The sequence below is a fragment of the Oncorhynchus mykiss genome, chromosome 10, assembly GCF_013265735.2.
Source record: "Oncorhynchus mykiss isolate Arlee chromosome 10, USDA_OmykA_1.1, whole genome shotgun sequence".
NCBI lineage: Eukaryota > Metazoa > Chordata > Actinopteri > Salmoniformes > Salmonidae > Oncorhynchus > Oncorhynchus mykiss.
Window position 1 is genome coordinate 17,644,144 of NC_048574.1, and position 26,596 is coordinate 17,670,739.

At 41.5% G+C, this 26,596-nt stretch overlaps 1 protein-coding gene across 6 annotated transcripts in view; it reads left to right on the forward strand.

The window, feature by feature from the left end:
* clip2 (CAP-GLY domain containing linker protein 2) overlaps window positions 1-26,596 on the forward strand; it is a 65,396-nt gene that overhangs the window by 14,026 nt on the left and 24,774 nt on the right. For all 6 annotated transcript variants that reach the window (XM_036989823.1, XM_021617636.2, XM_021617635.2 and 3 more), the window contains exon 3: window positions 7,244-7,785. In XM_036989823.1, coding sequence (XP_036845718.1) covers window positions 7,244-7,785 — 542 coding nt within the window. The remainder of the gene's footprint in view (window positions 1-7,243; window positions 7,786-26,596) is intronic.

Consider the following 26,596-nt stretch of genomic DNA (forward strand, 5'->3'; position numbering starts at 1 on the left):
GGTTTTAGATCACATGACAAGCCCGGACCCTAGGGTCACAGAGGCATGTGTTACACTGGCGCGGCTTTCCGCTAAATTACAGCTAGATTCTCTCCCTCCAAGCTGAACTAGGCTGATATGAGCCTACAGGAGGCCAATCACAGTCTGTTTTGTTATTTGCATTAGTCTGTATGGGAGAGTTGTATCAGAGGCAACCATGTCATGGTTTAAGTTGATGGTGGAATGCTGTGAGGAAAGGAAAGGGGGAAAAACACAGTAATGCCTTTAGCAGTGCTCATGGCTGTTATTTTCGAGGGCCTCCTTCAGAAACACTATTTTGTAGTGTTAGTAGGGCTGTCCCCGACTAAAAAAAAATATTGGTTGACCAAGAGTCATCTGTTCTTTCAACCAATCGACTGGTCGAAATGTTAAAACATGAATTTTTCCATATATAGACACACCCTATGTCTTTTAATATAAACCAACTACAGTACCAGTCAAAAGTTTGGACAGACCTACTCTTTATTTTTACAATTTTCTACATTGTAGAATAATAGTGAAGACATCACAGCTATGAAGTAACACATATGGAATCATGTAGTAACCAAAAAAGTGTTAAACAAATCAAAATATATTTTATATTTGAGATTCCTTAAAGTAGACACCCTTTGCCTTGATGACAGCTTTGCACACTCTTGGCTACAGAGCTTGTATGATGCTTTAAGCACACTATGATTAAATAATTAAGTCAACCATCAACTTGGTCCAGCCACAAGCTTGCACTAACAAACTTGCAACATTGTATAAAATATTCGGGACCCTCAGAGTTTCCTGTGATTGTGAGGTCCGGACAGACACAGCTGTAGGCTATTTGTGCAAGGCATAAGAAGTAATCAGGTAGGCCTATTTTATTACGTTTTCACCAGATCAGCATGATTTTTTTTTCTCCTTCTTTTCACTTGGAGTGGTTTGGTTATCGAAAGGGAGAGAGCTGAAAAGATTTTTCAAATAGGCTACATTGTAGAACTATTGTCATTCTCAATGGATGTAAAAATAGAATTTGTTTACTTGCTGTATGAGGTGAAGAAAACATTACTTTGAGAAATTCCACAGCTCATTAGTGGTGGTGAGTTAAGACCATACTATAAAATCCCCAAATGGGCACATTTAGGCTTCATTTGCGCAGGCCAGGTGGCCTAGGCCTACTTTTATGCTTAAGTGTAGCCTAGGGTGTGCCCTCTGCAAACAACATGTCCACTCCTACAATGAGAACTGTAAAATACTGTAATAATAATATATTGAATGCATTACCAGAAATTACCGTAACCAAACAAACATTGTAGAAATTATGGGAATTAAATGGTAAATGTACAAACTAATGATACTGGTGTGCCTCCCCTCAGCCTCCGGAATGGATTAGTCCACTGAGATAGGCATCAATCAAGATGTGCCATAATTATTTATATTTTATTGCATCAACAGAAATTACCGTAACTTAACAAACATCAAACAAACAGTTACCACATCAGTCACCGGCATCATTAACAAGTGCATTGACGATGTCGTACCCCCAGTGACTACGTACATTTCCAAACCAAAAATCCTACAATGTGATTTTCTGGATTTCTTTTTCTCATTTTGTCTGTCATAGTTGAAGTGTACCTATGATGAAAATTACATGCCTCATCTTTTAAGTGGGAGAACTTGCACAATTGGTGGCTGACTAAATACTTTTTTGCCCCGCTGTATATGTACATATCTACCTCAATTACCTCGTACCCCGGCACATTAACTCAGTATTGGTACTCCGTGTATCTAGCCAAGTTATCATTACTCATCGTGTATTTATTATTACTTTTATTATTATGTTTTTATACTTTTGTAATATTTCTATATTTGATTTCTCTCTACATTTTTGGGAAGTACCTATATGTTAGCATTTCACTGTTAGTCTATGCCTGTTGTTTACGAAGCATGTGACAAATAAAATTAGATCTGATATAATCTTTGTTATTTAATGTCAAGGCAGCGCTTTTCTAGGAGGTAAGACATAAGACATTATATCATTAAAAACAGCTACATTAGACATAACATCTACAACAGCTACACAATACATTGTCTTTCAAATTATCTTTAAGACAGTTTTGAACATCTGGAACTGTGGCCCCACTGCAAAAAAATCACCAAACTTAACCTATGTATACGTTCATATACCTTTTATACCTGCTACATTCCATTATAACATGCGTCATAGGCAGCAATGTCATTGAATGATCTTTAAAACTGTTTTGAACATCTGGAACCATGCCCCCCCCTGCAAAAAAAATCCAAACATAGCCTTTATAATTATTTTCTAGGTTAGTGTCATTTCAGGAACAGCTGGTAGTCATAGTCATTTAGCTAAGCCTACTAATTGACTGTCAGCATTTCCCACAGTGTTCATCAACCGCCTGCCTGTAGTGCACACCCACTGAATCAGGTTAGGGCTATAGGCCCATTGAGTGAATAGCTGTTTGGTCAGCACATTTCCACTTGTGTACTAAAAGCCCTGCTCTTTTTTTCCTTTTAGTTCAAGACGATTGCTGGGTTTTCTGTCGTTGATTGGTGATATAATACAGTACATGGTCTTCCATTTATTGAGTTCCAATAGATTTTACAATAAGAAAGTAGGCCTAGATAATGTCCTGTTGTCCCTATGTTCATCCTCCTTGGATTTCAATACCAATACCGATTTCAATTTAGAAATCCGTTGTGATTGTATATGATGGCGCACCAACATGTTATGGACAACAAAATCAGGGGTGTGGTAAATTCAATTTAAATTCAGTCAATTCAGGAAATAGACTTGAGAATTAAATTGACTAATTTAAATTGGAATGACCCCAACCCTGCTAAAATGTTTACATTACCTCTGCTCCCAAAAGTTCTGACTTTAGAGGTCACGTCCTCGTGGACTGTCGAGAAACAAAGCATCGTTGCAGAGACAAAAGTGTTTAGGAATGAGTCGCCCCTAAAGGCCTAGTTCTAGTATCTTCTTCTGTTGCCGTTTGGACTGTCCCTGAAATCTGAAGTGACAGCCCCACAACAGTGAATGGATACCACGTTTCTTATTTTATTTTATTTTTATTTATTTTTTCCCTTTTTCTCTCCCCAATTTCGTGGTATCTCTGGTGGCACAGAGCCACTGCGCCACCCGGGAGGCCCCCACATGTGTCTTATTTTAATTAGGAAATAACATCAGTATATTATTAGGGAATCCAAAGTTATTTTCAACTTATTTGACATTATTGGACTTAAGTCTGAAAGAGTTTGGTTCTCAGAGAGAGTGAAAGAGGAAAAGAGAGTGGCGGAGAGAGGGAGTGTGAGGGGGTGTTCTAAGGAGTTGTGGTGGGGTCATTGTGTGGGGCTGGTGAATAGTGGGATTCAGATGGTTGTGGGAGGTAGCCAGGCACAATAGTGAAAGTGAGGCCTCTGTTCTTGCTCTTCCTGCTGCCTGCCTCATTTCCCCATCGATCTTCCGTTGCCACGGCAACCCAACCACTTGGACTAGCACTGCATCAGTCTTTTGGGTGCACACTTGTTTGACTGGCTGGGACTTGGGTAGGGGGTGGGTAGGGGTCTTCTCTGTGTTGGACCAGGGCCATGCTGTTGACAAAGCTCACACATGTTACACACACATGCATGCACAAGCAGGAGTGTGCACACACACACACACACTGCTACTGTAGATACTGCATTACCTCACAAATAACACCAGCACAAAAATACTGCATAGTACACATACATTACCTACACAAGCACACATTCCTGACATTGTACACACACACACACACACACACACATGACCTCACAGGGACATTGCCATCATAGGGAGATGTGTAAAGCTTTGTTTGGTTAAAAAAAATCATATTTGTTTTGAAGGTATAATATCTTTTTGTATCTATAGATTATGCACTGAACTAAAATATAAACGCAACATGCAACAATTTCAAAGATTTTACTGAGTTACAGTTCATATAAGGAAATCAGTCAATTGAAATAAATTCATTAGGCCCTAATCTATGGATTTCACCTGACTGGGAATAAAGATGTGCATCTGTTGGTCACCTTTAAAAAAAAAAAAAAGTATGTCAGAAAACCAGTCACTATCTGGTGTGACCACCATTTGCCTCATGCAGTGTGACACATCTCCTTAACATAGAGTTGATTGTAGCCTGTGGAATGTTGTCCCCCTCCTCTTCAATGGCTGTGCAAAGTTGCTGGATATTGGTGGGAACTGGAACACGCTGTCATACATGTAGATCCAGAGCATCCCAAACATGCTCAATGGGTGACATGTCTGAGTATGCAGACCATGGAATAGCTGGGACATTTTCAGCTTCCAGGAATTCTATACAGATCTTTGTGACATTGGGCCGTGCATTATCATGCTGAAACATGAGGTGATGGCGGCGGATGAATGGCACGACAATGGACCTCAGGATGTCATCACGTTATCTCTGTGCATTCAAATTGCCATTGATAAAATGCAATTGTGTTTCTTGTCTATAGCTTATGCCTGCCCATACCATAACCCCACTGCCACCATGGGGCGCACTGTTCAAAACGTCATGTGGGTGAGCAAACCGCTCACTCACACAATGCCATACATGCTGTCTGATATCTGCCCGGGACGGTTGAAATCCGAATTCGTCTGTGAAGAATGCGCTTTTCCAGCGTGCTAGTGGCCAACGAAGGTGAGCATTTGCCCACTGAAGTCGGTTATGTTGCCGAACGGAAGTCAGATCAAGACCCTGGTGAGGACGACGAGCATGCAGATAAGCTTCCCTGAGACGGTTTCTGACAGTATGCAGAAATTATTTGGTTGTGCAATCCCACAGTTTCATTTGCAGTCCGAGTGAATGGTATTAGACTATCCCGCAGATGAAGAAATGTGATGTGGAGGTCCTGGGATGGCGTGGTTACACGTGGTCTGCGGTTGTGAGGCCAGTTGGACTGAGAAATTATCTAAAACGACGTTGGAAGCGGCTTATGGTAGAGAAATTCACATAACATTATGTGGCAACGGCTCTGGTGGACATTACTGCAGTCAGCAAAACTTGAGACATCTGTGGCATCGTGCTGTGTGACAAAACTGCACATTTTAGAGTGGCCTTTTATTGTCCCCAGCACAAGGTGCACCTGTGTAATGATCCTGCTTTTTATTCAGCTTCTTGATATATCACACCTGTCAGGTGGATGGATTGTCTTGGCAAAGGAGAAATGCTCACTAACAAGGACATAAACAAATTTGTTCTGAAAATTTGAGAGACATAAGCTTTTTGTGAGTATGGAACATTTCTGGGATCTTTTATTTCAGCTCATGAAACATTGGAACAATACACTACATGTTGCCTTTATATTTTTGTTCAGTATAGTTACTTGAAATAAGAAGGGTACAAGTGCCGTTCGTCGTCTCATAAATCACAGTATTTGGGATTAAAATATTATTTCAATGACATTAGCAACTGAAAATTGTATGCTATGCCCTTTTCTATAACAGGCCCAAATATAGTGGAAGTTGAGATTTAATAAGCCTGTACAAATACACATTAGTCATGACCAGAGAGAGTAGCTGTTACAGGGATTGCGTCCCAAATGGCACCCTATTCCCTAAATAGTACCAGAGCCTTATGGGTCCTGGCAAAAATGATGTAGGCAGGGTTTCAGTCCAGTAATCGCAATATTGACATGTGCAATATCCATATCACAAGAGATCCATATAGCATGAAATATTTTCAAATGCCACTAAGCCATGTGTAATGTCAATTTTTATAGTTTACTCTGTTTGTCGTCTCTCTTCCTCTTCTCTTGTGGCTGCTTCCCACACACCCGAGCCCCGCCCCCTGTCAATCAAGCAGCACAGTTCCTCCTCCTCGCTGTTAGATTCACTATAACTTTGCATGCTGTTCTGTTAGGTCAAATGCAGTCAACAGATTGTTTCAAACAAGAATGATGCTCCTTTCCACTTTGCTTATTAACATAAATCATTCTATTTCAATCATTCCAACAGTTCACCCAAGTGTTTTGATCTATATCACAGGTCAAATCGCAATATTTGGTCAAATAAATCACAATTAGATTTTTTGCCCATATCGTAGAACCCGATGTGGTACAAAACAAAAGGTTTCTAAGTGGTAAATGTTACATTCCTGCAGGAGAACATACCTCCATAAATGCCATTGTAAGACCCCATTAAGTTTAAAAACTCAATTATCATGCCTATTGGTAAAACTAAAAACACATTATTTTGTTCACTGTAGTACCCATTTTGCAACCATATCTATCAGTCTCACAACATATGGGAGCAATTGGGGCATAAAAGCACTCCTGGGGTGTCAGAGAGACAGTCCTGGCACCAACTGTACTCTCTCACACACACACACACATACACACACACACACACACACACACACACACACACACACACACACACACACACACACACACACACACATATTACAGTGCAGCCAGCGCAGCAGATCACATGCTATCTGTGCCCTGCTACAGTTAACAGCTCCAGTGTCTCTCACCAGAATGGATAGTGCTCATCTAAACAGCATGTGCCAAACAGCAAAGCACCGCATCTGTGGTGCAGCATCACAACGTTAATCATCAGTGCATTAGAGACAATCTCACTGACCCAGTTTTCAATAGGAAGTAGAGCAATGCCTAACCTCGCATAAACTCCACTGTTGTGTTGGATGCAGCACGGCCGATTCTTCGCCGATCCGCTTTGTGATGTGATGAAATTGGATAAATAGATACTGGAAAAGTGACTATTTCAGACTGAGAATGGTTTCAACTTCAGGTTTGGCTTGAACAAATATATTTGGCGTTAACAAAATGTGTAGAAGTATGTTGAGGATTAAGGTGAATAATGACAAGATGTATTTATGTTCCATTGTGTTTATAATGCCTGAATTCCTTATTTCAGCAGTTTACGTTGCATGCATGAGAATACTGGACTGTAACCTGCATACAACACAAATATTGATCCTCTAGACGAGCTGCATTGTTTTGTTTATTATTTTTCACATTATTTGTTTGTAGACCTGTATGTATCGCCTTTTCTCTCCCCACTTCTGCACTGCTCTAGAGCATTGTAATCAAAGACCATACTGTAGATCCATGGCCATTTTGAAAGAATATAGGAATTCTGTGATCTCTACCATAGAAATGGATGTACATAGGAGTTCCATAATCTCTCTTTCTACCTCCACAGACTCCCCACACAAGCAGACCTCCCCACTCCCCAGCAGCAATGCCTCAGACAAGTCAAGCTCCAAGACATCCGAGGTGGGAGACGACGTCCTTGGGGACTACGTGGTTGGCGAACGTGTCTGGGTCAACGGGGTCAAACCAGGCGTCATTGCCTACCTGGGTGAGACCCAGTTCGCCCCAGGACAGTGGGCTGGGGTGGTCCTCAATGACCTGTTGGGGAAAAATGACGGCTCTGTGGGCGGTGTGCGCTACTTTGAGTGCCAGCCCCACCAGGGCATCTTCACGCGCCCTTCCAAGCTCACCCGGCAACCGGTGGGCGACGGAAGTGAAGTCCACTCCACTGATTCGCTGACAGCTCAGAACCTGACACTCCATGGCGGCAATGGTACTTCGCCTGCTGGTCAGCGTGTGGCTCTGCCACTCAGGGAGGGCATGCTCAACAGCTCTGTGAAGACAGGTAACGAGTCAGGTTCCAACATGTCCGACAGTGGCTCGGTCAAGAAAGGCGGGGATAAGGACCTTCGAGTGGGAGACCGTGTGCTGGTGAGTCCATGTCCCCACACATGCACACGTGCACACACACACGCACACACACATAAAGAGCCTGTTTGCTTTGACCCTCACTCCCACAAAAGGTCAAGGACTGCCATTTACACAACGTTCTTTCAACCCAACCACAATCTCCAAACAACAATTGGGTCGAATTCCATTTCCCACTGGTCAATATTGCAAATCACATTGGATTACTGTCAGGAGATCCCACCGCTGACACCAGTTTACCGTGGTTCTCCGCTCTGCTCTAACTCACAGCTATTCTGTGAGTGTGTTGGTCAATACGGATACTGGATAGGGAGCTGTGAAACTCGTCTCAAAACCGCCAGCCTCTCTTGCAATGTGAGATATGTATTTTGGTGCACTGCTTTGAATCTTGAAGCTTTGTGCTAGGCTCTGACTTGTTTTCCGATTTAGTACACATTACACATTGCACAATGGTAATCTAAAAACTTTGTTTTAGAGAAATCCTTAAAGGTTTATCAAAAGCATTCAATTTGCATGCATAAATGCAGGTCTAATTGATATAGTTTCTCATGTTTGACCACAGTTTTTATCCACTTGCCATGGCCTCCACCTTCTATGATCTCTATGTATATTTTAATTATTTTTATTTCACCTTTATTTAACCAGGTAGGCAAGTTGAGAACAAGTTCTCATTTACAATTGCGACCTGGCCAAGATAAAGCAAAGCAGTTCGACACATACAACGACACAGAGTTACACATGGAGTAAAACAAACATACAGTCAATAATACAGTATAAACAAGTCTATATACGATGTGAGCAAATGAGGTGAGATAAGGGAGGTAAAGGCAAAAAGGCCATGGTGGCAAAGTAGATACAATATAGCAAGTAAAACACTGGAATGGTAGATTTGCAATGGGAGAATGTGCAAAGTATAAATAAAAATAATGGGGGTGCAAAGGAGCAAAATAAATAAATTAATTAAATACAGTAGGGAAAGAGGTAGTTTTTTGGGCTAAATTATAGGTGGGCTATGTACAGGTGCAGTAATCTGTGAGCTGCTCTGACAGTTGGTGCTTAAAGCTAGTGAGGGAGATAAGTGTTTCCAGTTTCAGAGATTTTTGTAGTTTGTTCCAGTCATTGGCAGCAGAGAACTGGAAGGAGAGGCGGCCAAAGAAAGAATTGGTTTTGGGGGTGACTAGAGAGATATACCTGCTGGACCGTGTGCTACAGGTGGGAGATGCAATGGTGACCAGCGAGCTGAGATAAGGGGGGACTTTACCTAGCAGGGTCTTGTAGATGACATGGAGCCAGTGGGTTTGGCGACGAGTATGAAGCGAGGGCCAGCCAACGAGAGCATACAGGTCGCAATGGTGGGTCGTATATGGGGCTTTGGTGACAAAACGGATTGCACTGTGATAGACTGCATCCAATTTGTTGAGTAGGGTATTGGAGGCTATTTTGTAAATGACATCGCCAAAGTCGAGGATTGGTAGGATGGTCAGTTTTACAAGGGTATGTTTGGCAGCATGAGTGAAGGATGCTTTGTTGCGAAATAGGAAGCCAATTCTAGATTTAACTTTGGATTGGAGATGTTTGATATGGGTCTGGAAGGAGAGTTTACAGTCTAACCAGACACCTAAGTATTTGTAGTTGTCCACGTATTCTAAGTCAGAGCCGTCCAGAGTAGTGATGTTGGACAGGCGGGTAGGTACAGGTAGCGATCGGTTGAAGAACATGCATTTAGTTTTACTTGTATTTAAGAGCAATTGGAGGCCACGGAAGGAGAGTTGTATGGCATTGAAGCTTGCCTGGAGGGTTGTTAACACAGTGTCCAAAGAAGGGCCAGAAGTATACAGAATGGTGTCGTCTGCGTAGAGGTGGATCAGAGACTCACCAGCAGCAAGAGCGACCTCATTGATGTATACAGAGAAGAGAGTCGGTCCAAGAATTGAACCCTGTGGCACCCCCATAGAGACTGCCATAGGTCCGGACAGCAGACCCTCCGATTTGACACACTGAACTCTATCAGAGAAGTAGTTGGTGAACCAGGCGAGGCAATCATTTGAGAAACCAAGGCTGTCGAGTCTGCCGATGAGGATGTGGTGATTGACAGAGTCGAAAGCCTTGGCCAGATCAATGAATACTGCTGCACAGTAATGTTTCTTATCGATGGCGGTTAAGATATCATTTAGGACCTTGAGCGTGGCTGAGGTGCACCCATGACCAGCTCTGAAACCAGATTGCATAGCAGAGAAGGTATGGTGAGATTCGAAATGGTCGGTAATCTGTTTGTTGACTTGGCTTTCGAAGACCTTAGAAAGGCATGGTAGGATAGATATAGGTCTGTAGCAGTTTGGGTCAAGAGTGTCACCCCCTTTGAAGAGGGGGATGACCGCAGCTGCTTTCCAATCTTTGGGAATCTCAGACGACACGAAAGAGAGGTTGAACAGGCTAGTAATAGGGGTGGCAACAATTTTGGCAGATCATTTTAGAAAGAAAGGGTCCAGATTGTCTAGCCCGGCTGATTTGTAGGGGTCCAGATTTTGCAGCTCATTTAGAACATCAGCTGAGCAGATTTGGGAGAAGGAGAAATGGGGAAGGCTTGGGCGAGTTGTTGTGGGGGGTGCAGTGCTGTTGACCGGGGTAGGAGTAGCCAGGTGGAAAGCATGGCCAGCCGTAGAAAAATGCTTATTGAAATTCGCAATTATGGTGGATTTATCAGTGGTGACAGTGTTTCCTATCTTCAGTGCAGTGGGCAGCTGGGAGGAGGGGTTCTTATTCTCCATGGACTTTACAGTGTCCCAGAACTTTTTTGAGTTAGTGTTGCAGGAAGCAAATTTCTGCTTGAAAAAGCTAGCCTTGGCTTTTCTAACTGCCTGTGTATAATGGTTTCTAGCTTCCCTGAACAGCTGCATATCACGGGGGCTGTTCGAGGCTAATGCAGAACGCCATAGGATGTTTTTTTGTTGGTTAAGGGCAGTCAGGTCTGGGGAGAACCAAGGGCTATATCTATTCCTGGTTCTAAATTTCTTGAATGGGGCATGTTTATTTAAGATGGTTAGGAAGGCATTTTAAAAAAATATCCAGGCATCCTCTACTGACGGGATGAGATCAATATCCTTCCAGGATACCCCGGCCAGGTCGATTAGAAAGGCCTGCTCGCTGAAGTGTTTCAGGGAGCGTTTTACAGTGATGAGTGGAGGTCGTTTGACCGCTGACCCATTACGGATGCAGGCAATGAGGCAGTGATCGCTGAGATCTTGGTTGAAAACAGCAGAGGTGTATTTAGAGGGCACGTTGGTTAGGATGATATCTATGAGGGTGCCCGTGTTTAAGGCTTTGGGGAGGTACCTGGTAGGTTCATTGATAATTTGTGTGAGGTTGAGGGCATCAAGTTTAGATTGTAGGATGGCTGGGGTGTTAAGCATGTTCCAGTTTAGGTGGCCTAGCAGCACAAGCTCTGAAGATAGATGGGGGGCAATCAGTTCACATATGGTGTCCAGAGCACAGCTGGGGGCAGAGGGTGGTCTATAGCAGGCGGCAACGGTGAGAGACTTGTTTTCAGAGAGGTGGATTTTTAAAAGTAGAAGTTCAAATTGTTTGGGTACAGACCTGGATAGTAGGACAGAACTCTGCAGGCTATCTTTGCAGTAGATTGCAACACCGCCCCCTTTGGCAGTTCTATCTTGTCTGAAAATGTTGTAGTTTGGAATGAACATGTCTGAATTTTTGGTGGTCTTCCTAAGCCAGGATTCAGACACAGCTAGAACATCCGGGTTGGCAGAGTGTGCTAAAGCAGTGAATAGAACAAACTTAGGGAGGAGGCTTCTAATGTTAACATGCATGAAACCAAGGCTATTACGGTTACAGAAGTCGTCAAAAGAGAGCGCCTGGGGAATAGGAGTGGAGCTAGGCACTGCAGGGCCTGGATTCACCTCTACATCGCCAGATGAACAGAGTAGGAGTAGAATAAGGGTGCGGCTAAAAGCAATAAGAATTGGTCGTTTAGAACGTCTGGAACAGAGAGGAGGTTTCTGGGGGCGATAAAATAGCATCAAAGTATAATGTACAGACAAAGGTAAGGTAGGATGTGAATACAGTGGAGGTAAACCTAGGTATTGAGTGATGAAGAGAGAGATATTGTCTCTAGAAACATCATTGAAACCAGGAGATGTCATTGCATGTGTGGGTGGTGGAACTAATAGGTTGGATAAGGTATAATGAGCAGGACTAGAGACTCTACAGTGAAATAAGCCAATAAACACTAACCAGAACAGCAATGGACAAGGCATATTGACATGAAGGAGAGGCATGCTCAGTCGAGTGATCAAAAGGGTCCAGTGAGTGGAGAGGTTGGTTGGGGGTCACGGCGATTTAGACAGCTAAATCGGTAGCAAGCTAGCATAAAATGGAGGTCTGTTATTAGCCAACTCATGCGTTCCGTCAGTAGATTAGTGGGTTTCCGTGTGGTAGAGGGGATGAATCAAAATCACACAACAACAACAAAAATAAAAACAATAGATATAGTTATAGAGGCCCAACAAGAAAAATAAATAAATAAATAAAAATAAAATAAAAATTGTCCGATTGTCTATTCAGATAGCAGCCGATAAGATAGCCAACGGCTAGCAGGCCGCAGATGGGCGCCCAGGCAACGTTGCGCCGGAGGAGCCAGCCGGACAGTTCCCCTCGAGTAGACAATGTCGGCAGTCTAGCCGTGAAGGCCCGGTGGGGCTCCGCGTAGGCAGCAAAACGGGTCCGGATAGGTGACTGCAGCCCAGGAGTGATTGATGGAACTCTTCAGCTGGCTAGCTCCGGAACAATTGATGTTAGCTCCGGAATCGACGAAAGCCGATAGTCACACGGATAGCAGCTAGCTAGCTGCGAGATCCAGGCATGGACGTCCAGAGCCAGCGGCCGAAATCCAGGGACATGGAGAGAAAAATTGGTCCGATATGTTCCGCTCCGAGCCGCGCTGCGCTGCACCGCGCCGTACAAAACTGCCGATAGATTCTCGAGCCTAAGGACAGCCGATGACCACAAACCGTGGTCAGCTGAGTACCAACGATTAGCCAGTAAATAAGCTAACTAGCTTCTGAACTAGCCCCTGAACCAGCTTCAGAGTAGCTTCTGGACCAGCTTCTGGCTAATTTCTGGAGGATCTGAGGTAGATCTGAGGTAAATAATACTTTTTTATATAAATATAAATTGGTGAAGCGGATTGCAGGAGAGTGTTCTGAAGATGAGTTTTTGGAAAATTAAAAATGTATGTGAAAAAAAAAGTATATATACGGGACACGACAGGACGAGGACAAAAATACGTCTGAACTGCTATGCCATCTTGGGAGATTCTACACTGAACAAAAATATAAATGCAACATGTAAAGTGTTGGTCCCATATTTCATAAGCTGAAATAAAAGATAACATGGATCTGTATACAATTCCTGGAAGCAATTCCTGAAAGCTGAAAATGTCCCAGTTCTTCCATCACCAGACATGTCACCCATTGAGCGTTTTCTTGCAGTCGGCCATGTTATGTTCACTTCACTGGAGCAAACTTCTGCAGATGTAGAATCATTTTTGATTAACTTCGTCCTGACAAGAGTTGTGTTTAACTTGTGCTTCATACACATTTCAGATCCATTCGCAACACAGTTGCAGGATTAGCGGGGTTGTACAATTTTTTTCTGACTGCTGTTTAAGATTAACCCCACTTCTAGAGGCGTATGTCTATAGTCTCTTACTGTAATGAATGGCAGCTAATTTTATTTTATCAACATTCAGTCAAAAAGCTAGAGAAGCTGTCAATGTGAAGGGGATGTTTGAGGATCAATTGGCCAGGATGGAGCCCTCTTGAACCCCATTTGAAAGAGATCCGTGGGGATGGCCTGCCGGTCACTGGGATGACAACCCAACTTGGGATGGAGAGGGGCTTTAGCGGGTGGAAGAGTGGAGAACAATTGGAGGGTTGCTTAGTAGCAATGCAAATATCATGGTACAGCTTAATGGACACTCAATCACTATGGTACACAAAGCCTATTGAATGATAACGTTTTTAAAACTAGGACAGGAATTTATAACAGAATTTTTCCAACATAACGTATGTACAGCAGATCCCATTGTATGGGACACTTTTAAATGTACCTTTAGAGGCCATGCAATTCAGTACTCAGCTCTAAAACAAAAGCAATTTAGGTCAAAAGAGTCCATATTAACAAAGGAAACAGAAGGTCTAATAGAGGCTCAAAATAAGGTAGTGGGGGGTGAAAAAATGGAGGAACTTATTCAAGAAAGATCAAGTGTAATATATTATTTAAAAAATAAAGCAAACTGTAGGGAATATGGGGAAAAATGCACCAAATTATTTTTTTAATCTTCTACATAGAAATGCTACCAAAAAATAATTTATTGAAACTTGTTAAAAATGACAGTCACCCATGATTCACCAAATTATATTTTGAAGGAGGAAGCAAAGTACTTTAAGCATATGCTTTTGTTTCAGTCTCCTCTATATCCTCTAACCAAAGCTAATTGTATGGATTTTTTTCTATGAATAATGTAAAATGAACAGCTGTACAGAAAGACTCATGTGAAGGCCAAATTACAGAGGAACTTCTTGATGCAATTAAAGCCTTTAAGTCCAGGAAAACTACAGGGCTGGATGGCATACCAGTGGAGGTACAGTATACCAAACTTTTTTAATATACTCAGAGGACCGTTATTAGCATGTTTTAACCACTCCTATGTAAATGGTAGATTATCGGACACTCAACAAGAAAGTCTGATTTCATTATTACTGAAACAGGATACAAGTAGTAAATATAAAGATCCAGTCCATTAAAACAATTGGAGGCCCCTTACGCTTCAGTGTTGTGATGCAAAAATTCTAGCAGAATGTATAGCACATAGAATTAAAAAGGTATTTTAGGATATTATTAATTCTAATCAGAGAGGTTTTTTACATGGACGATACATTGGAGATAATATAAGACAAGTACTGGAAACAATAGAACACTGGGAAACCACACCTGCTATTCATAGCTGACTTTGAAACGGCTTTTGATAAAGTACAACTGGAGTTTATATATAAATGCCTGGAATATGTCAATTTTGGAGAATCCCTTATAAAATGGGTTAAAGTCATGTATAGTAACCCTAGGTGTAAAATAGTAAATAATGGCTACTTCTCAAAGTTTTAAACTGTCAAGAGGAGTAAAACAAGATCTAACAATAATATCAAGCGTTTAGAAATCCAAGGCTTAAAAACAAAGATGTTATGGTACGCTGATGATTCATGTTTTATTTTAAGTCCACTATTTGGATCCCTCCACAGCCTCGTAGAGGATCTAGATACTTTTTCTAACCTCTCTGGATTGAAACCAAATTATGTATTGGAACACTAAAAACTAAAACTTTTACATTACTGTGTAGTTTACCAATAAAATGGTCTGATGGTGATGTGGACATACTCGGCATACAGATCCTGAAATAAAGAAATGATCTAACTCCAATGCATTTTTATAGAAAGTTAACAAAAATGGATACAATCTTGCTACCATGGAAAGGAAAATACCTGTATATTTGTGGAAAAATCACCCTGATTAACTCTTTATTCCAGTTGACCTATTTGCTTACATTCTTGCCTACACCGAGCGAACAGTTATTTCAAAATATTCCCTTTTATTTGGAACGACAAACCAGACAAAATAAAACAGGCCTATTTATATAATGAATATTAATTCGGAGGGCAGACATGATTAATTATTAAAGCATTAGACCTCTCACTAAAGGCTTCAGTCATACAAAAGTTATACTTAAATTCAAACTGGTTCTCTAGCAAATTAATAAGAATGTCTCACCCTATGTCCAAGAATGGCCTTTTTTCTTTATTCAGATTACAACCTCACACTTTCAGTTATTTGAAAAGGAAATAATCTCATATTGCTATTTTTAAAACAAGCCATAGAAAGTTGGTTGCAATTTCAATTTAATCGACCAGAAAAAAACAGAATAAATAATACAACAAATATTGTGGTTAAACTCAAATAAACTAATAGTGACTAATATAGTATACTAATAAACATTATTTTTAAACAAAAAAAAAAATATAATATTTGTAAATCATATCATAAATAGTACTGGTGGAGTTATATCACACAACAAAAATAAATGGAAATGTCTGCTCTACTCAAAAAATTAAAAACCAATTAATTGCAGCATTACAGCAAAAATGGAAGTGGAAGGGGGAAAAATAGGGAACTTGTCTGTCAGCCCTGCATTAAAGACCAGAATTGGTTAAAGAAAATTGTGATAAATAAAGTATACCAGTTTCATTTAAGGACCAAAAAATTGACAGCTGTGCCATGTAGATCGCAAAATAGTTGAGCAGAGATTTTCGAAGTACCGATTCCATGGCACATGAACTGATATGCAAAACGACACCGGATGCAAAACATTACATTTTTCAATTTAAATTATTATACAACATTTTTGCAACAAATAGACTGTTATAAATATGGGGGATACAACCTTCCCAGCTCTGCAGATTTGCTGTGAAGAGACAGAATCATTTCATCATTTGTTTTAGTATTGTCCATATGTAGCTTGTTTTTTGTCACAGGTCCAGGACTGGCTGAAGAATTACAACATTTACCTGGAGTTGACTCTGCAGATAGCACTACTGGGTGATCTGAAAAGTCATAGTTAATCGATCAATAATATAATACTTTTTTTTTTTAACAATCTGTAGAAATGATAGGAATAGAAAGGTTCAGAACTTTTGTGAAACAGCACAGCACAGTGGAAACATATATGTCAAATAGAAATCCAATATGGATGGTGTCAAGAGATTGATGGGAGGGGTTGAATGGAGCTGAAGGTTGGGAAAAATAACAACTAATAACAACAAGGTAACTAATGTAAAACATACTGTGTCTGTAAAATGTATATAGCTTCAGAACTTTTGTGAAAGAAATCAATGGGAGAGGTTGACGTTAGAGGAAGGACAGGAGTAAAAACAAACAAAATACAACTATTTGTAACGGTTTTCTTGATGAGAAGGAGAGACGGACCAAAATGCGGCGTGTCTATTGCAATCCATGTTTAATGAAGTAACACACTAAACACAAACACTATCAAAACAATAAACTTAACGAAAACCGAAACAGCCTATACTTGTGTAACCTAACACAGAACAATGACATAAGGACAATCACCCACGACAAACTCAAAGAATATGGCTGCCTAAATATGGTTCCCAATCAGAGACAACGATAAACACCTGCCTCTGATTGAGAACCACTTCAGACAGCCATAGACTTAGCTAGAACACCCCACTAGCTACAATCCCCATACATACACACCACCTACAAAAACCCATGCCACACCCTGGCCTGACCAAATAAATAAAGATAAACACAAAATACTTCGACCAGGGTGTGACACTATTGTAAAATAGACTGTGCCCGTAAAATGTATATAGTATGTATAAGCTGGAAGTAGAAGCCTAAGTGTTGTTCTTCACTAGTTTACTCCAATTAGGGGAGGGTGGTAGTGTTAGAAAGTAATAAAGGAACATATATTTTATAGGGATGCACTACACTACCTTTCAAAAGTTTGGGGTCACTTAGGAATATCCTTGTTTTTGAAAGAAAAGCACATTTTTTTATCCATTAAAATAACATCAAATCAATCATAAATAGAGTGTATACATTGTTAATATTGTAAGCTGGAAACAGCTGATTTTTAATGGAATATCTACACAGGTGTACAGAGGCCCATTATCAGCAACCATCACTCCTGTGTTCCAATGTGTTAGCTAATCCAAGTTTATAATTTTAAAAGGCTAATTGATCATTAGAAAACCATTTTGCAATTATGTTAGCACAGCTGAAAACTGTTGTTCTGATTAAAGAAGGAATAAAACTGGCCTTTAGACTAGTTGAGTATCTGGAGCATCAGCATTTGTGGGTTCGATTACAGGCTCAAAATGGCCAGAAACGAAGAACTTTCTTCTGAAACAAGTCAGTCTATCCTTATTCTGAGAAATGATAGATACTTCATGCGAGAAATTGCCAAGAAACTGAAGATTTCGTACAACGCTGTGTACTACTCCCTTCACAGAACAGCGCAAACTGGCCCTAACCAGAATAGACAGATGAGTGGGAGGCCCCAGTGCACAACTGAGCAAGAGGACAAGTACATTATTGTCTAGTTTGAGAAACAGACCCCTCAATTCCTCAACTGGCAGCTTCATTAAATAGGACCCGCAAAACACCAGTCTCAACGTCAACAGTGAAGAGGTGACTCCGGGATCCTAGAAGGCCAGCATCCCGGAGTTGCCAATTCACTGTTGACGAGACACTCTAGTGGACTTGTCCTCTTGCTCAGTTGTGCACCGAGGCCTCCCACTCCTCTTTAAATTCTGGTTAGTGCCAGTTTGCACTGTTCTGTGAAGGGAGTATTTCACAGCATTGTATGAGATCTTTAGTTTCTTGGCAATTTCTCACATGGAATAGCCTTAATTAATTTCAAAAGGGTTTTCTAATGATCAATTAGCCTTTTTAAAATTATAAACTTGGATTAGCTAACACAATGTGCCATTGGAACACAGGAGTGACGGTTGCTGATAATGGGCCTCTGTACGCCTATGTAGATATTCCATTGAAAATCACAGATTACAGCTACAATAGTAATTTACAACAGTAACAATGTCGACACTGTATTTCTGATCAATTGTATGTTATTTTAATGGACAAAAAAATGCTTTTCTGTCAATAACAAGGACATTTCTAAGTGACCCCAAACTTTTGAACAGGAGTGTATGTATGTATGTATAAATTTACAGTATATATATATTTGCAAAAAAATATATGGGGGATTGGAAGTGATGCAGACAATTACATTGATGGAAGCTACAATCTATCTGCAATATTAAAGCCGATCTACCCCCTAAAAAATGTTTTTGTTAAATAAGATTATTCCTGTAGAATTCCCAGCGCTGCTCCCGGGTATCCTATTTCCATGACTGACTGTGCTGCTCTACACCAAGGACAACTCAATGTAATTTAAACTGGATGCAATCTAATTCCTCATATTGCTTTGTCCATCTGGACTCCAAACAATACATCCTTAAGGGTCACTTCACTAGGATCCAAAAATGTCAAATTGACGTGGGGTGAAAATCTCACAGCCATACCCCACACATACAGTGCCTTCAAAAAGTATTCACATTCCTCACTTTTTCCACGTTTTGTGTTACAGCCTGATTTTAAAATTGATTACATAGAGATTTTGTACACACAATATGTCAAAAAAGAAAGTAAAAATGTCAACGTTAAAAACCCTGAGCGGCTTCCTTCCTCTCCGGCAACTGAGTTAGGAAGGACGCCTATGTCTTTGTCATGACTGGGTGTATTGCTACACCATCCAAAGCTTGATTAATAACTTCACCATGCTCAAAGGGATATTCAATGTCTGCTTTTTTAAAAACCCTGTCTCCCAAATAGGTGCTCTTCTTTGCGAGGCATTAGAACACCTCCCTGGTCTTTGTGGTTGAATTCATGTTAGAAACTTACTGCTCTACTGAGGGACCTTACAGATCATTGTACGTGTGGGGTACAGATCAAATGTATTTATAAAGCCCTTCTTACATCAGCTGATGTCACAAAGTGCTGTACAGAAACCCAGCCTAAAACCCCAAACAGCAAGAAATGCAGGTGTAGAAGCACGGTGGCTAGGAAAAACTCCCTAGAAAGGCCAGAACCTAGGAAGAAACCTAGAGAGGAACCAGTCTATGAGGGGTGGCCAGTCCTCTTCTGGCTGTGCCGGGTGGAGATTATAACAGAACATGGCCAAGATGTTCAAATGTTCACAGATGACGAGCAGGGTCAAATAATAATAATCAGTGGTTGTCGGGTGCAACAGGTCAGCATCTCAGGAGTAAATGTCAGTTGGCTTTTCATAGCTGACCATTCAGAGTATCTTTACCACTCTTGCTGTCTCTAGAGAGTTGAAAACAGCAGGTCTGGGACAGGTAGCATGTCCGGTGAACAGATTAGGGTTCCATAGCCGCTGGCAGTACAGTTGAAACTGGAGCAGCAGCACGACCAGGTGGACTGGGGACAGCAAGGAGTCATCAGGCCAGGTAGTCCTGTGGCATGGTCCTAGGGCTCAGGTCCTCCGGGAGAGAGAAAGAAAGAGAGAGAGCATACTTAAATTCACACAGGACACCGGATAAGACAGGAGAAGTAGTCCAGATATAACAGACTGACCCTAGTCCCCCGACACATAAACTACTGCAGCATAAATACTGGAGGCTGAGACAGGAGGGGTCGGGAGACACTGTGGCCCCATCCGACGATACCCCCGGACAGTGCCAAACAGGCAGGATATAACCCCACCCACTTTGCCAAAGCACAGCCCCCACACCACTAGAGGGATATCTTCAACCATCAACTTACCATCCTGAGACAAGGTCAAGTATAGCCCACAAAGATCTCCGCCACTGCACTACCCAAGGGGGGGCGCCAACCCGGACAGGAAGATCACGTCAGTGACTCAACCCACTCAAGTGACGCACCCCCTGAGTTTGGTAAACATCATGTGGATAGAGAGCTGTTTATAATGGTCAACATAGGAGGGCCAAGCACATGAAACAGCTCTTTCAGTAGTTTAGTTGGAATAGAGTCCAGTATGCAGCTTGAAGGTTTAGAGGCCATGATTATTTTCATTAATGTGTCAGGAGATATAGTACTAAAACACTTGAGTGAGGTAGTCATTCAAAAATCATGTTAAACACTCACTATTATTGCACACAGAGTGAGTCCATGCAACTTATTATGTATCTTGTTAAGCAAATGTTTTATTCCTAAATGTATTTAGGCTTGCCATGTCAAAGGGGTTGAGTACTTATTGACTCAAGACATTCTAAAAACATAACCCCACTTTGACATTATGGGGTATTGGGGTAATCTCAATTTAATCCATTTGATATTCAGGCTGTAACACAACGAAATGTGGAAAACGTCAAGGCGTGTGAATAATTTCTGATAGTTAACTTCCTTTATCATTATTTGACCTGTGAGGCAAACTAACTGTTTCATAGGACTGGTCTTACACATCCTCAATATGATGTCTTAAGAGAGACTAGCATAAGGGCTAAGATATCTGTCTAACCTGCATTTGAAATCATAGATAAAAAAATATCAGAGCCTAATGCTCTGGTGAAGCTCTCTGTGTCTTGGCATTAAAGCGGAGTTGCTCTGAGTCATGTCTCAGGCCAACTTCCAGATAAACAGGAAGTTCGAGAAAGCAGTAGCCAAGTGCATATGTTGCCGACTCTATGTCTTGGGACTGCTGGCAGGCACACTCAGGCTGTAATATGTGAATCCATCCATCCAACCTGCACCACAAGCCGCCCACTACTGTGTTTTACCTTTCTGCTTTCAGACTGCCTCACTGTTTTCCATCATGGTTTTCTCATCCAAGTCCATGGAAATGGACGGGTTAGGGATGGAAGTTCTGGAACGCCAGGGAACACTCATAACGGCGAACCAGCAACATCTACTATTTTGAAACTGAGGTCTTCTCCTTGTGTTTTGACAAGCTAGGTTGTGGTCTGTTTCATGTAGTATATTTTCCTTGGCGTGAAGGGTGTTTTGGACGCAGTGCGTACAGGTTTACGTAAACAACCTGAGTTAGGAGGAAAGGACTGGACATTCTTTGGGAGTGTTTTTGTTATCTCTTTGTAGATTCACGGGTGATGAATGTGTCCGTCTGCATTGTCAAGTTGGAGCTTCTCTTCTCGGAGGCAGGAAGCAAGGAAGTGAGGATGTTCCAGTGACAGTACTCGTATTTCACATACAAATGCGCACCATATGTGATATATATGTGCGTCACTGTTTTCAGTGATTTACTGTGGATGTGATAGAGTGGCATTCATCACATATTCAACCTGTTTTGACTCACATGGGCACTGTTGATGACTATCACTCTATCTTTAAAAATGTATTATTATTATTAACATTTATTTATCGATCAATTCATAATCCTCAACATTAATTTTGCAGTTTTCAACCTCAAACATCTGCAGTTAGCTCTTGAAACAGTGCAACTGATTTGTATGCATTTGATGAATACAAACTTGTAATCCACTGGAAAAAACTGCCCTGTGCTGACAATGACATGTTATCCATAAGGGCAGTGTGCTGTAAATAAGTTTTGCTCTTTCCATTAAGGCAATTACAGTAGGTTCTTCTCTAACCCACTCACAAAAAGGCCTCTGTGTTTCGGGATCAGTCTGGAGAAGATGTGATTCCAAACACTGGGGCAGTAGTCATGAGTCAGATGTTGTGAATTGAACAAAGAGCTGTTCTCCCCAACTCATTTCAGTGACAGACATTTTCCCTCTCTAGGCTACTACATTCACACACAAAAAACTAGTATTATTTATATGATTGTGAATGTCATTCCCTGTGAATTCCCTCTTCCTCTTTATATTGCGTTACAACGTGATGAGAACAGCGTGAGGGCATTATAACATTTTGCTTCATAAGGCATTATACAGCCTTATAATGCATTATTATGTATAGCTCAATTATTATAATACATATGAAGATGGTATCAATAGGAAGTGTTACCAAATTGTGATTTGGAGCTCATTTTTCCCAGTATATACAGTGCTTTCAGAAAGTATTCATACCCCTTGACTTGTTACACATGTTGTGTTACAGCCTGAATTCAAAATGGATAAAAAAAATGTGTTTAAAGATCAACACGCAATACCCCATAACGAAAAAGTGAAAACATGTTTTTAGAAATCTTTACAAATTTATTGAAAATGAAATACAGAAAAATCTAATTTACATAACTATTTACAGCCCTGAGTCAATACTTTGTAGAAGCATCTTTGGTGGCGATTACAGCTGAGTCTTTTTGGGTAAGTCTCTAAGAGCTTTGCACTCCGGGATAAAATACTTCAAACTCTGTCAAGTTGATTGTTGATCATTGCTAGACAGTCATTTTCAAGTCTTGCCATACATTTTCAAGCCGATTTAAGTCAAAACTGTAACTAGGTCACTCGGGAACATTCAATGTCATCTTGGTAAGCAACTCCAGTGTAGAGATGTCCATGCGGTTTAGGTTATTGTCCTGCTGAAAGGTGAATTCGACTCCCAGTGTCTGTTGGAAATCAGACTGAAACTGTTTTAAAATCACCTTTGGCCTCATGGTGAAATCCCTGAGCAGTTCTCTTCCTCTCTGGGAACTGAGTTTGTAGTGACTGGGTGTATTGATACACCATCCAAAGCCTAATTAATAACTTCACCATGCTTTTTTTTTTTCTTTTTTTCAAATCAACCAATCGGTGCCCTTCTTTGCTAGGCGTTGGAAAATCTCCCTGGTCTTTGTGGTTGAACCTTTCCTTGAAATTCACTGCTCGATTGAGGGACGTTACAGATAATTGTATGTGGGGTATAGAGATGAGGTAGTCATTAAAAAATCATGTTAACAACTTTTATTGAACAAAGAATGAGACCTTGCCACTTATGATACGATTTGTTAAGCATATTTTGGCTTGCCATAAGAAAGGGGTTGAATACTTATTGACTCAAGGCTTTTCATTTCTACTTTGACATTCTGGGTGTATTGTGTGTTAATCAATGACACATTTCATTTTAATACATTTACACTTCAGGCTGTAACACAACAAAAAGTGGAAAAAGTAAAGGGGTGTGAATACTTTCACAGGGCACTGTAAGCCTTGTGAAGCAATATCTCAGTATCTCTTTTGTTATTTTCCTTTTTTGTGTTATCTCATACTCAAATCAAATGTATTTATATAGCCCTTCGTACATCAGCTGATATCTCAAAGTGCTGTACAGAAACCCAGCCTAAAACCCCAAACAGCAAGCAGTGCAGGTGTAGAAGCATGGTGGCTAGGAAAAACTCCCTAGAAAGGCCAAAACCTAGGAAGAAACCTGGAGAGGAACCAGGCTATGTGGGGTGGCCAGTCCTCTTCTGGCTGTGCCGGGTGGAGATTATAACAGAACATGGCCAAGATGTTCAAATGTTCATAAATGACCAGCATGGTCCAATAATAAGGCAGAACAGTTGAAACTGGAGCAGCAGCACGGCCAGGTGGACTGGGGACAGCAAGGAGTCATCATGTCAGGTAGTCCTGAGGCATGGTCCTAAGGGCTCAGGTCTTCCGAGAGAGAGAAAGAAAGAGAGAGAGAGAGAATTAGAGAGAGCTTACTTAAATTCACACAGGACACCGGATAGAACAAGAGAAGTACTCCAGATATAACAAACTGACCCTAGCCCCCCGACACATAAACTACTGTAGCATAAATACTGGAGGCTGAGACAGGAGGGGTCAGGAGACCCCGTGGCCCCATCCGACGACACCCCCGGACAGGGCCAAACAGGAAGGATATAACCCCACCCACTTTGCCAAAGCACAGCCCCCACACCACTAGAGGGATATCTTCAATCACCAACTTACCATCCTGAGACAAGGCCGAGTATAGCCCACAAAGATCTTTGCCACGGCACAACCCAAGGGGGGGCGCCAACCCAGACAGGAAGATCACATCAGTGACTCAACCCACTCAAGTGACGCACCCCTCTTAGGAACGGTATGAAAGAGCCCCAGTAAGCCAGTGACTCAGCCCCTGTAATAGGGTTAGAGGCAGAGAATCCCAGTGGAAAGAGGGGAACCGGCCAGGCAGAGACAGCAAGGGCAGTTCGTTGCTCCAGAGCCTTTCTGTTCACCTTCTCACTCCTGGGCCAGACTACACTCAATCATATGACCCACTGAAGAGATGAGTCTTCAGTAAAGACTTAAAGGATGAGACCGAGTCTGCGTCTCACATGGATAGGCAAACCATTCCATAAAAATGGAGCTCTATAGGAGAAAGCCCTGCCTCCAGCTGTTTGGTTAGAAATTCTAGGGACAATTAGGAGGCCTGCGTCTTGTGACCGTAGCGTACGTTTAGGTATGTACGGCAGGACCAAATCAGAGAGATAGGTAGGAGCAAGCCCATGTAATGCTTTGTAGGTTAGCAGTAAAACCTTGAAATCAGCCCTTGCCTTGACAGGAAGCCAGTGTAGGGAGGCCAGCACTGGAGTAATATGTTCAAATTTGTTGGTTCTAGTCAGGATTCTTGCAGCCGAATTTAGCACTAACTGAAGTTTATTTAGTGCTTTATCCGGGTAGCCGGAAAGTAGAGCAATGTAGTAGTCTAACCTAGAAGTGACAAAAGCATGGATACATTTTTCTGCATCATTTTTGGACAGAAAGTTTCTGTTTGGAAAAATATATCCTCACAGTCAGAAGTGAAACAATATGGCTGTGAAAGTCCTATGGGGGATTGAAAAGAGAGTGAAAGCTTTACCAGCTTTTGCCATCAGATTAAAACCACACACACGTGAATTTAGACTCAATTTCATTGTCCTGCTCCTTGCAGGGCTTTGAGTAAGAGATACACGCTGGCATAGATGTCATTGTTTGGCCTCTAGGACAATGATTGTTGGTTGTTTGTTAGGTTATTGTTTTGGGTAATCAGGGTTGGGCGGTTTACTTGAGAAATGTGATCCTAGTGAATACGGGAATACGTTTCTTTATCATCTTTCCTGTTCTTCTATCCATTCCTGCTCCTGACCCTCCTGGGGCAGAGATGGGGAAGAGATGACTCAGTCTGAAGGCACGTTGAGGTTGTCTAATTACACATTTATTGAACATTTAATTGAAAGAAATGATAAAGCAGTAGGGTTTATGTTTTCAGATTATCATGTCTAAACACTTGAACTGGCCATTTCCATTCTCAGCTGCAATATTTTGTAACTGTTACTGCATTTGCATCCCTTGGTGGTGGTGCGTTCAATGCATAATTTAGAGGTGAAGTCATTTGTGTTACGGCATGGGAGAGACTCAGCACTGAGCCGAGACTGATCACCCCCAAAGTAGCATGGTGGTCTTTGTGTTTCTCAAACCCCCTGAACCTGCTCTCTGTCTATCCCTCAGTCTGTCTGATCACACTAGTGTAACTGGCTGTGACCTCTTTTCAGGCACCCGAATGTAGGCCATGTCAGCTTTTCCAGTCATGCGCTCCATTGTCACCTCCGAGTTGTCAACGCCGAAGTCTCCCCTCACGACACTAAGATGCCTGTCTGATTTCACCCTTAAGTGTTGACGTCCTTTAGTGTCACTATGGGATACAGTATTAATGCATAACACTCCGCTTCCACCTAAAATGGCAAGACTCCATTGTCACTGAAAGTAGCCTATTGGTTATTGTTACCTTTTTTGTGGTATACATACCTTATTTTTAAACCTGTAATCTTTACCACAGTTGCTTATGAGAAGAAGGAAAAGTATGCTGCACACTATAATACTTTTTTTTAAACTATACAACATTTGGGGGCCACATATGCCAAAAACAAACACGCAAAAAGAAAAAGAAAGACAACCTCACGTACACCGCTGTCAAATGTCAATGTGCAGCGGGTAGGACGGAATCAGGCGCAGGACATAGAACTGAGTAAAAGACGTACTTTACTCGAAAAGAAACAAATAATATATCCACGCAGGGCAACACACCAGCTCACAGAAGTCTTGAACACTACACTACACTACACGCACAAAACCATGTGGGAACTAGAGGGTTAAATAGGGAATAAATTATAACGAAATGGGAACCAGGTGTGTTCCATCAAGACAAAACAAATGGGAAAAGAAACGTAGATCGGTGGCAGCTAGAAAGCCGGTGACGACGACCGCCGAACGCCGCCCAAACAAGAAGAGGCACCAACTTCAGCGGAAGTTGTGAC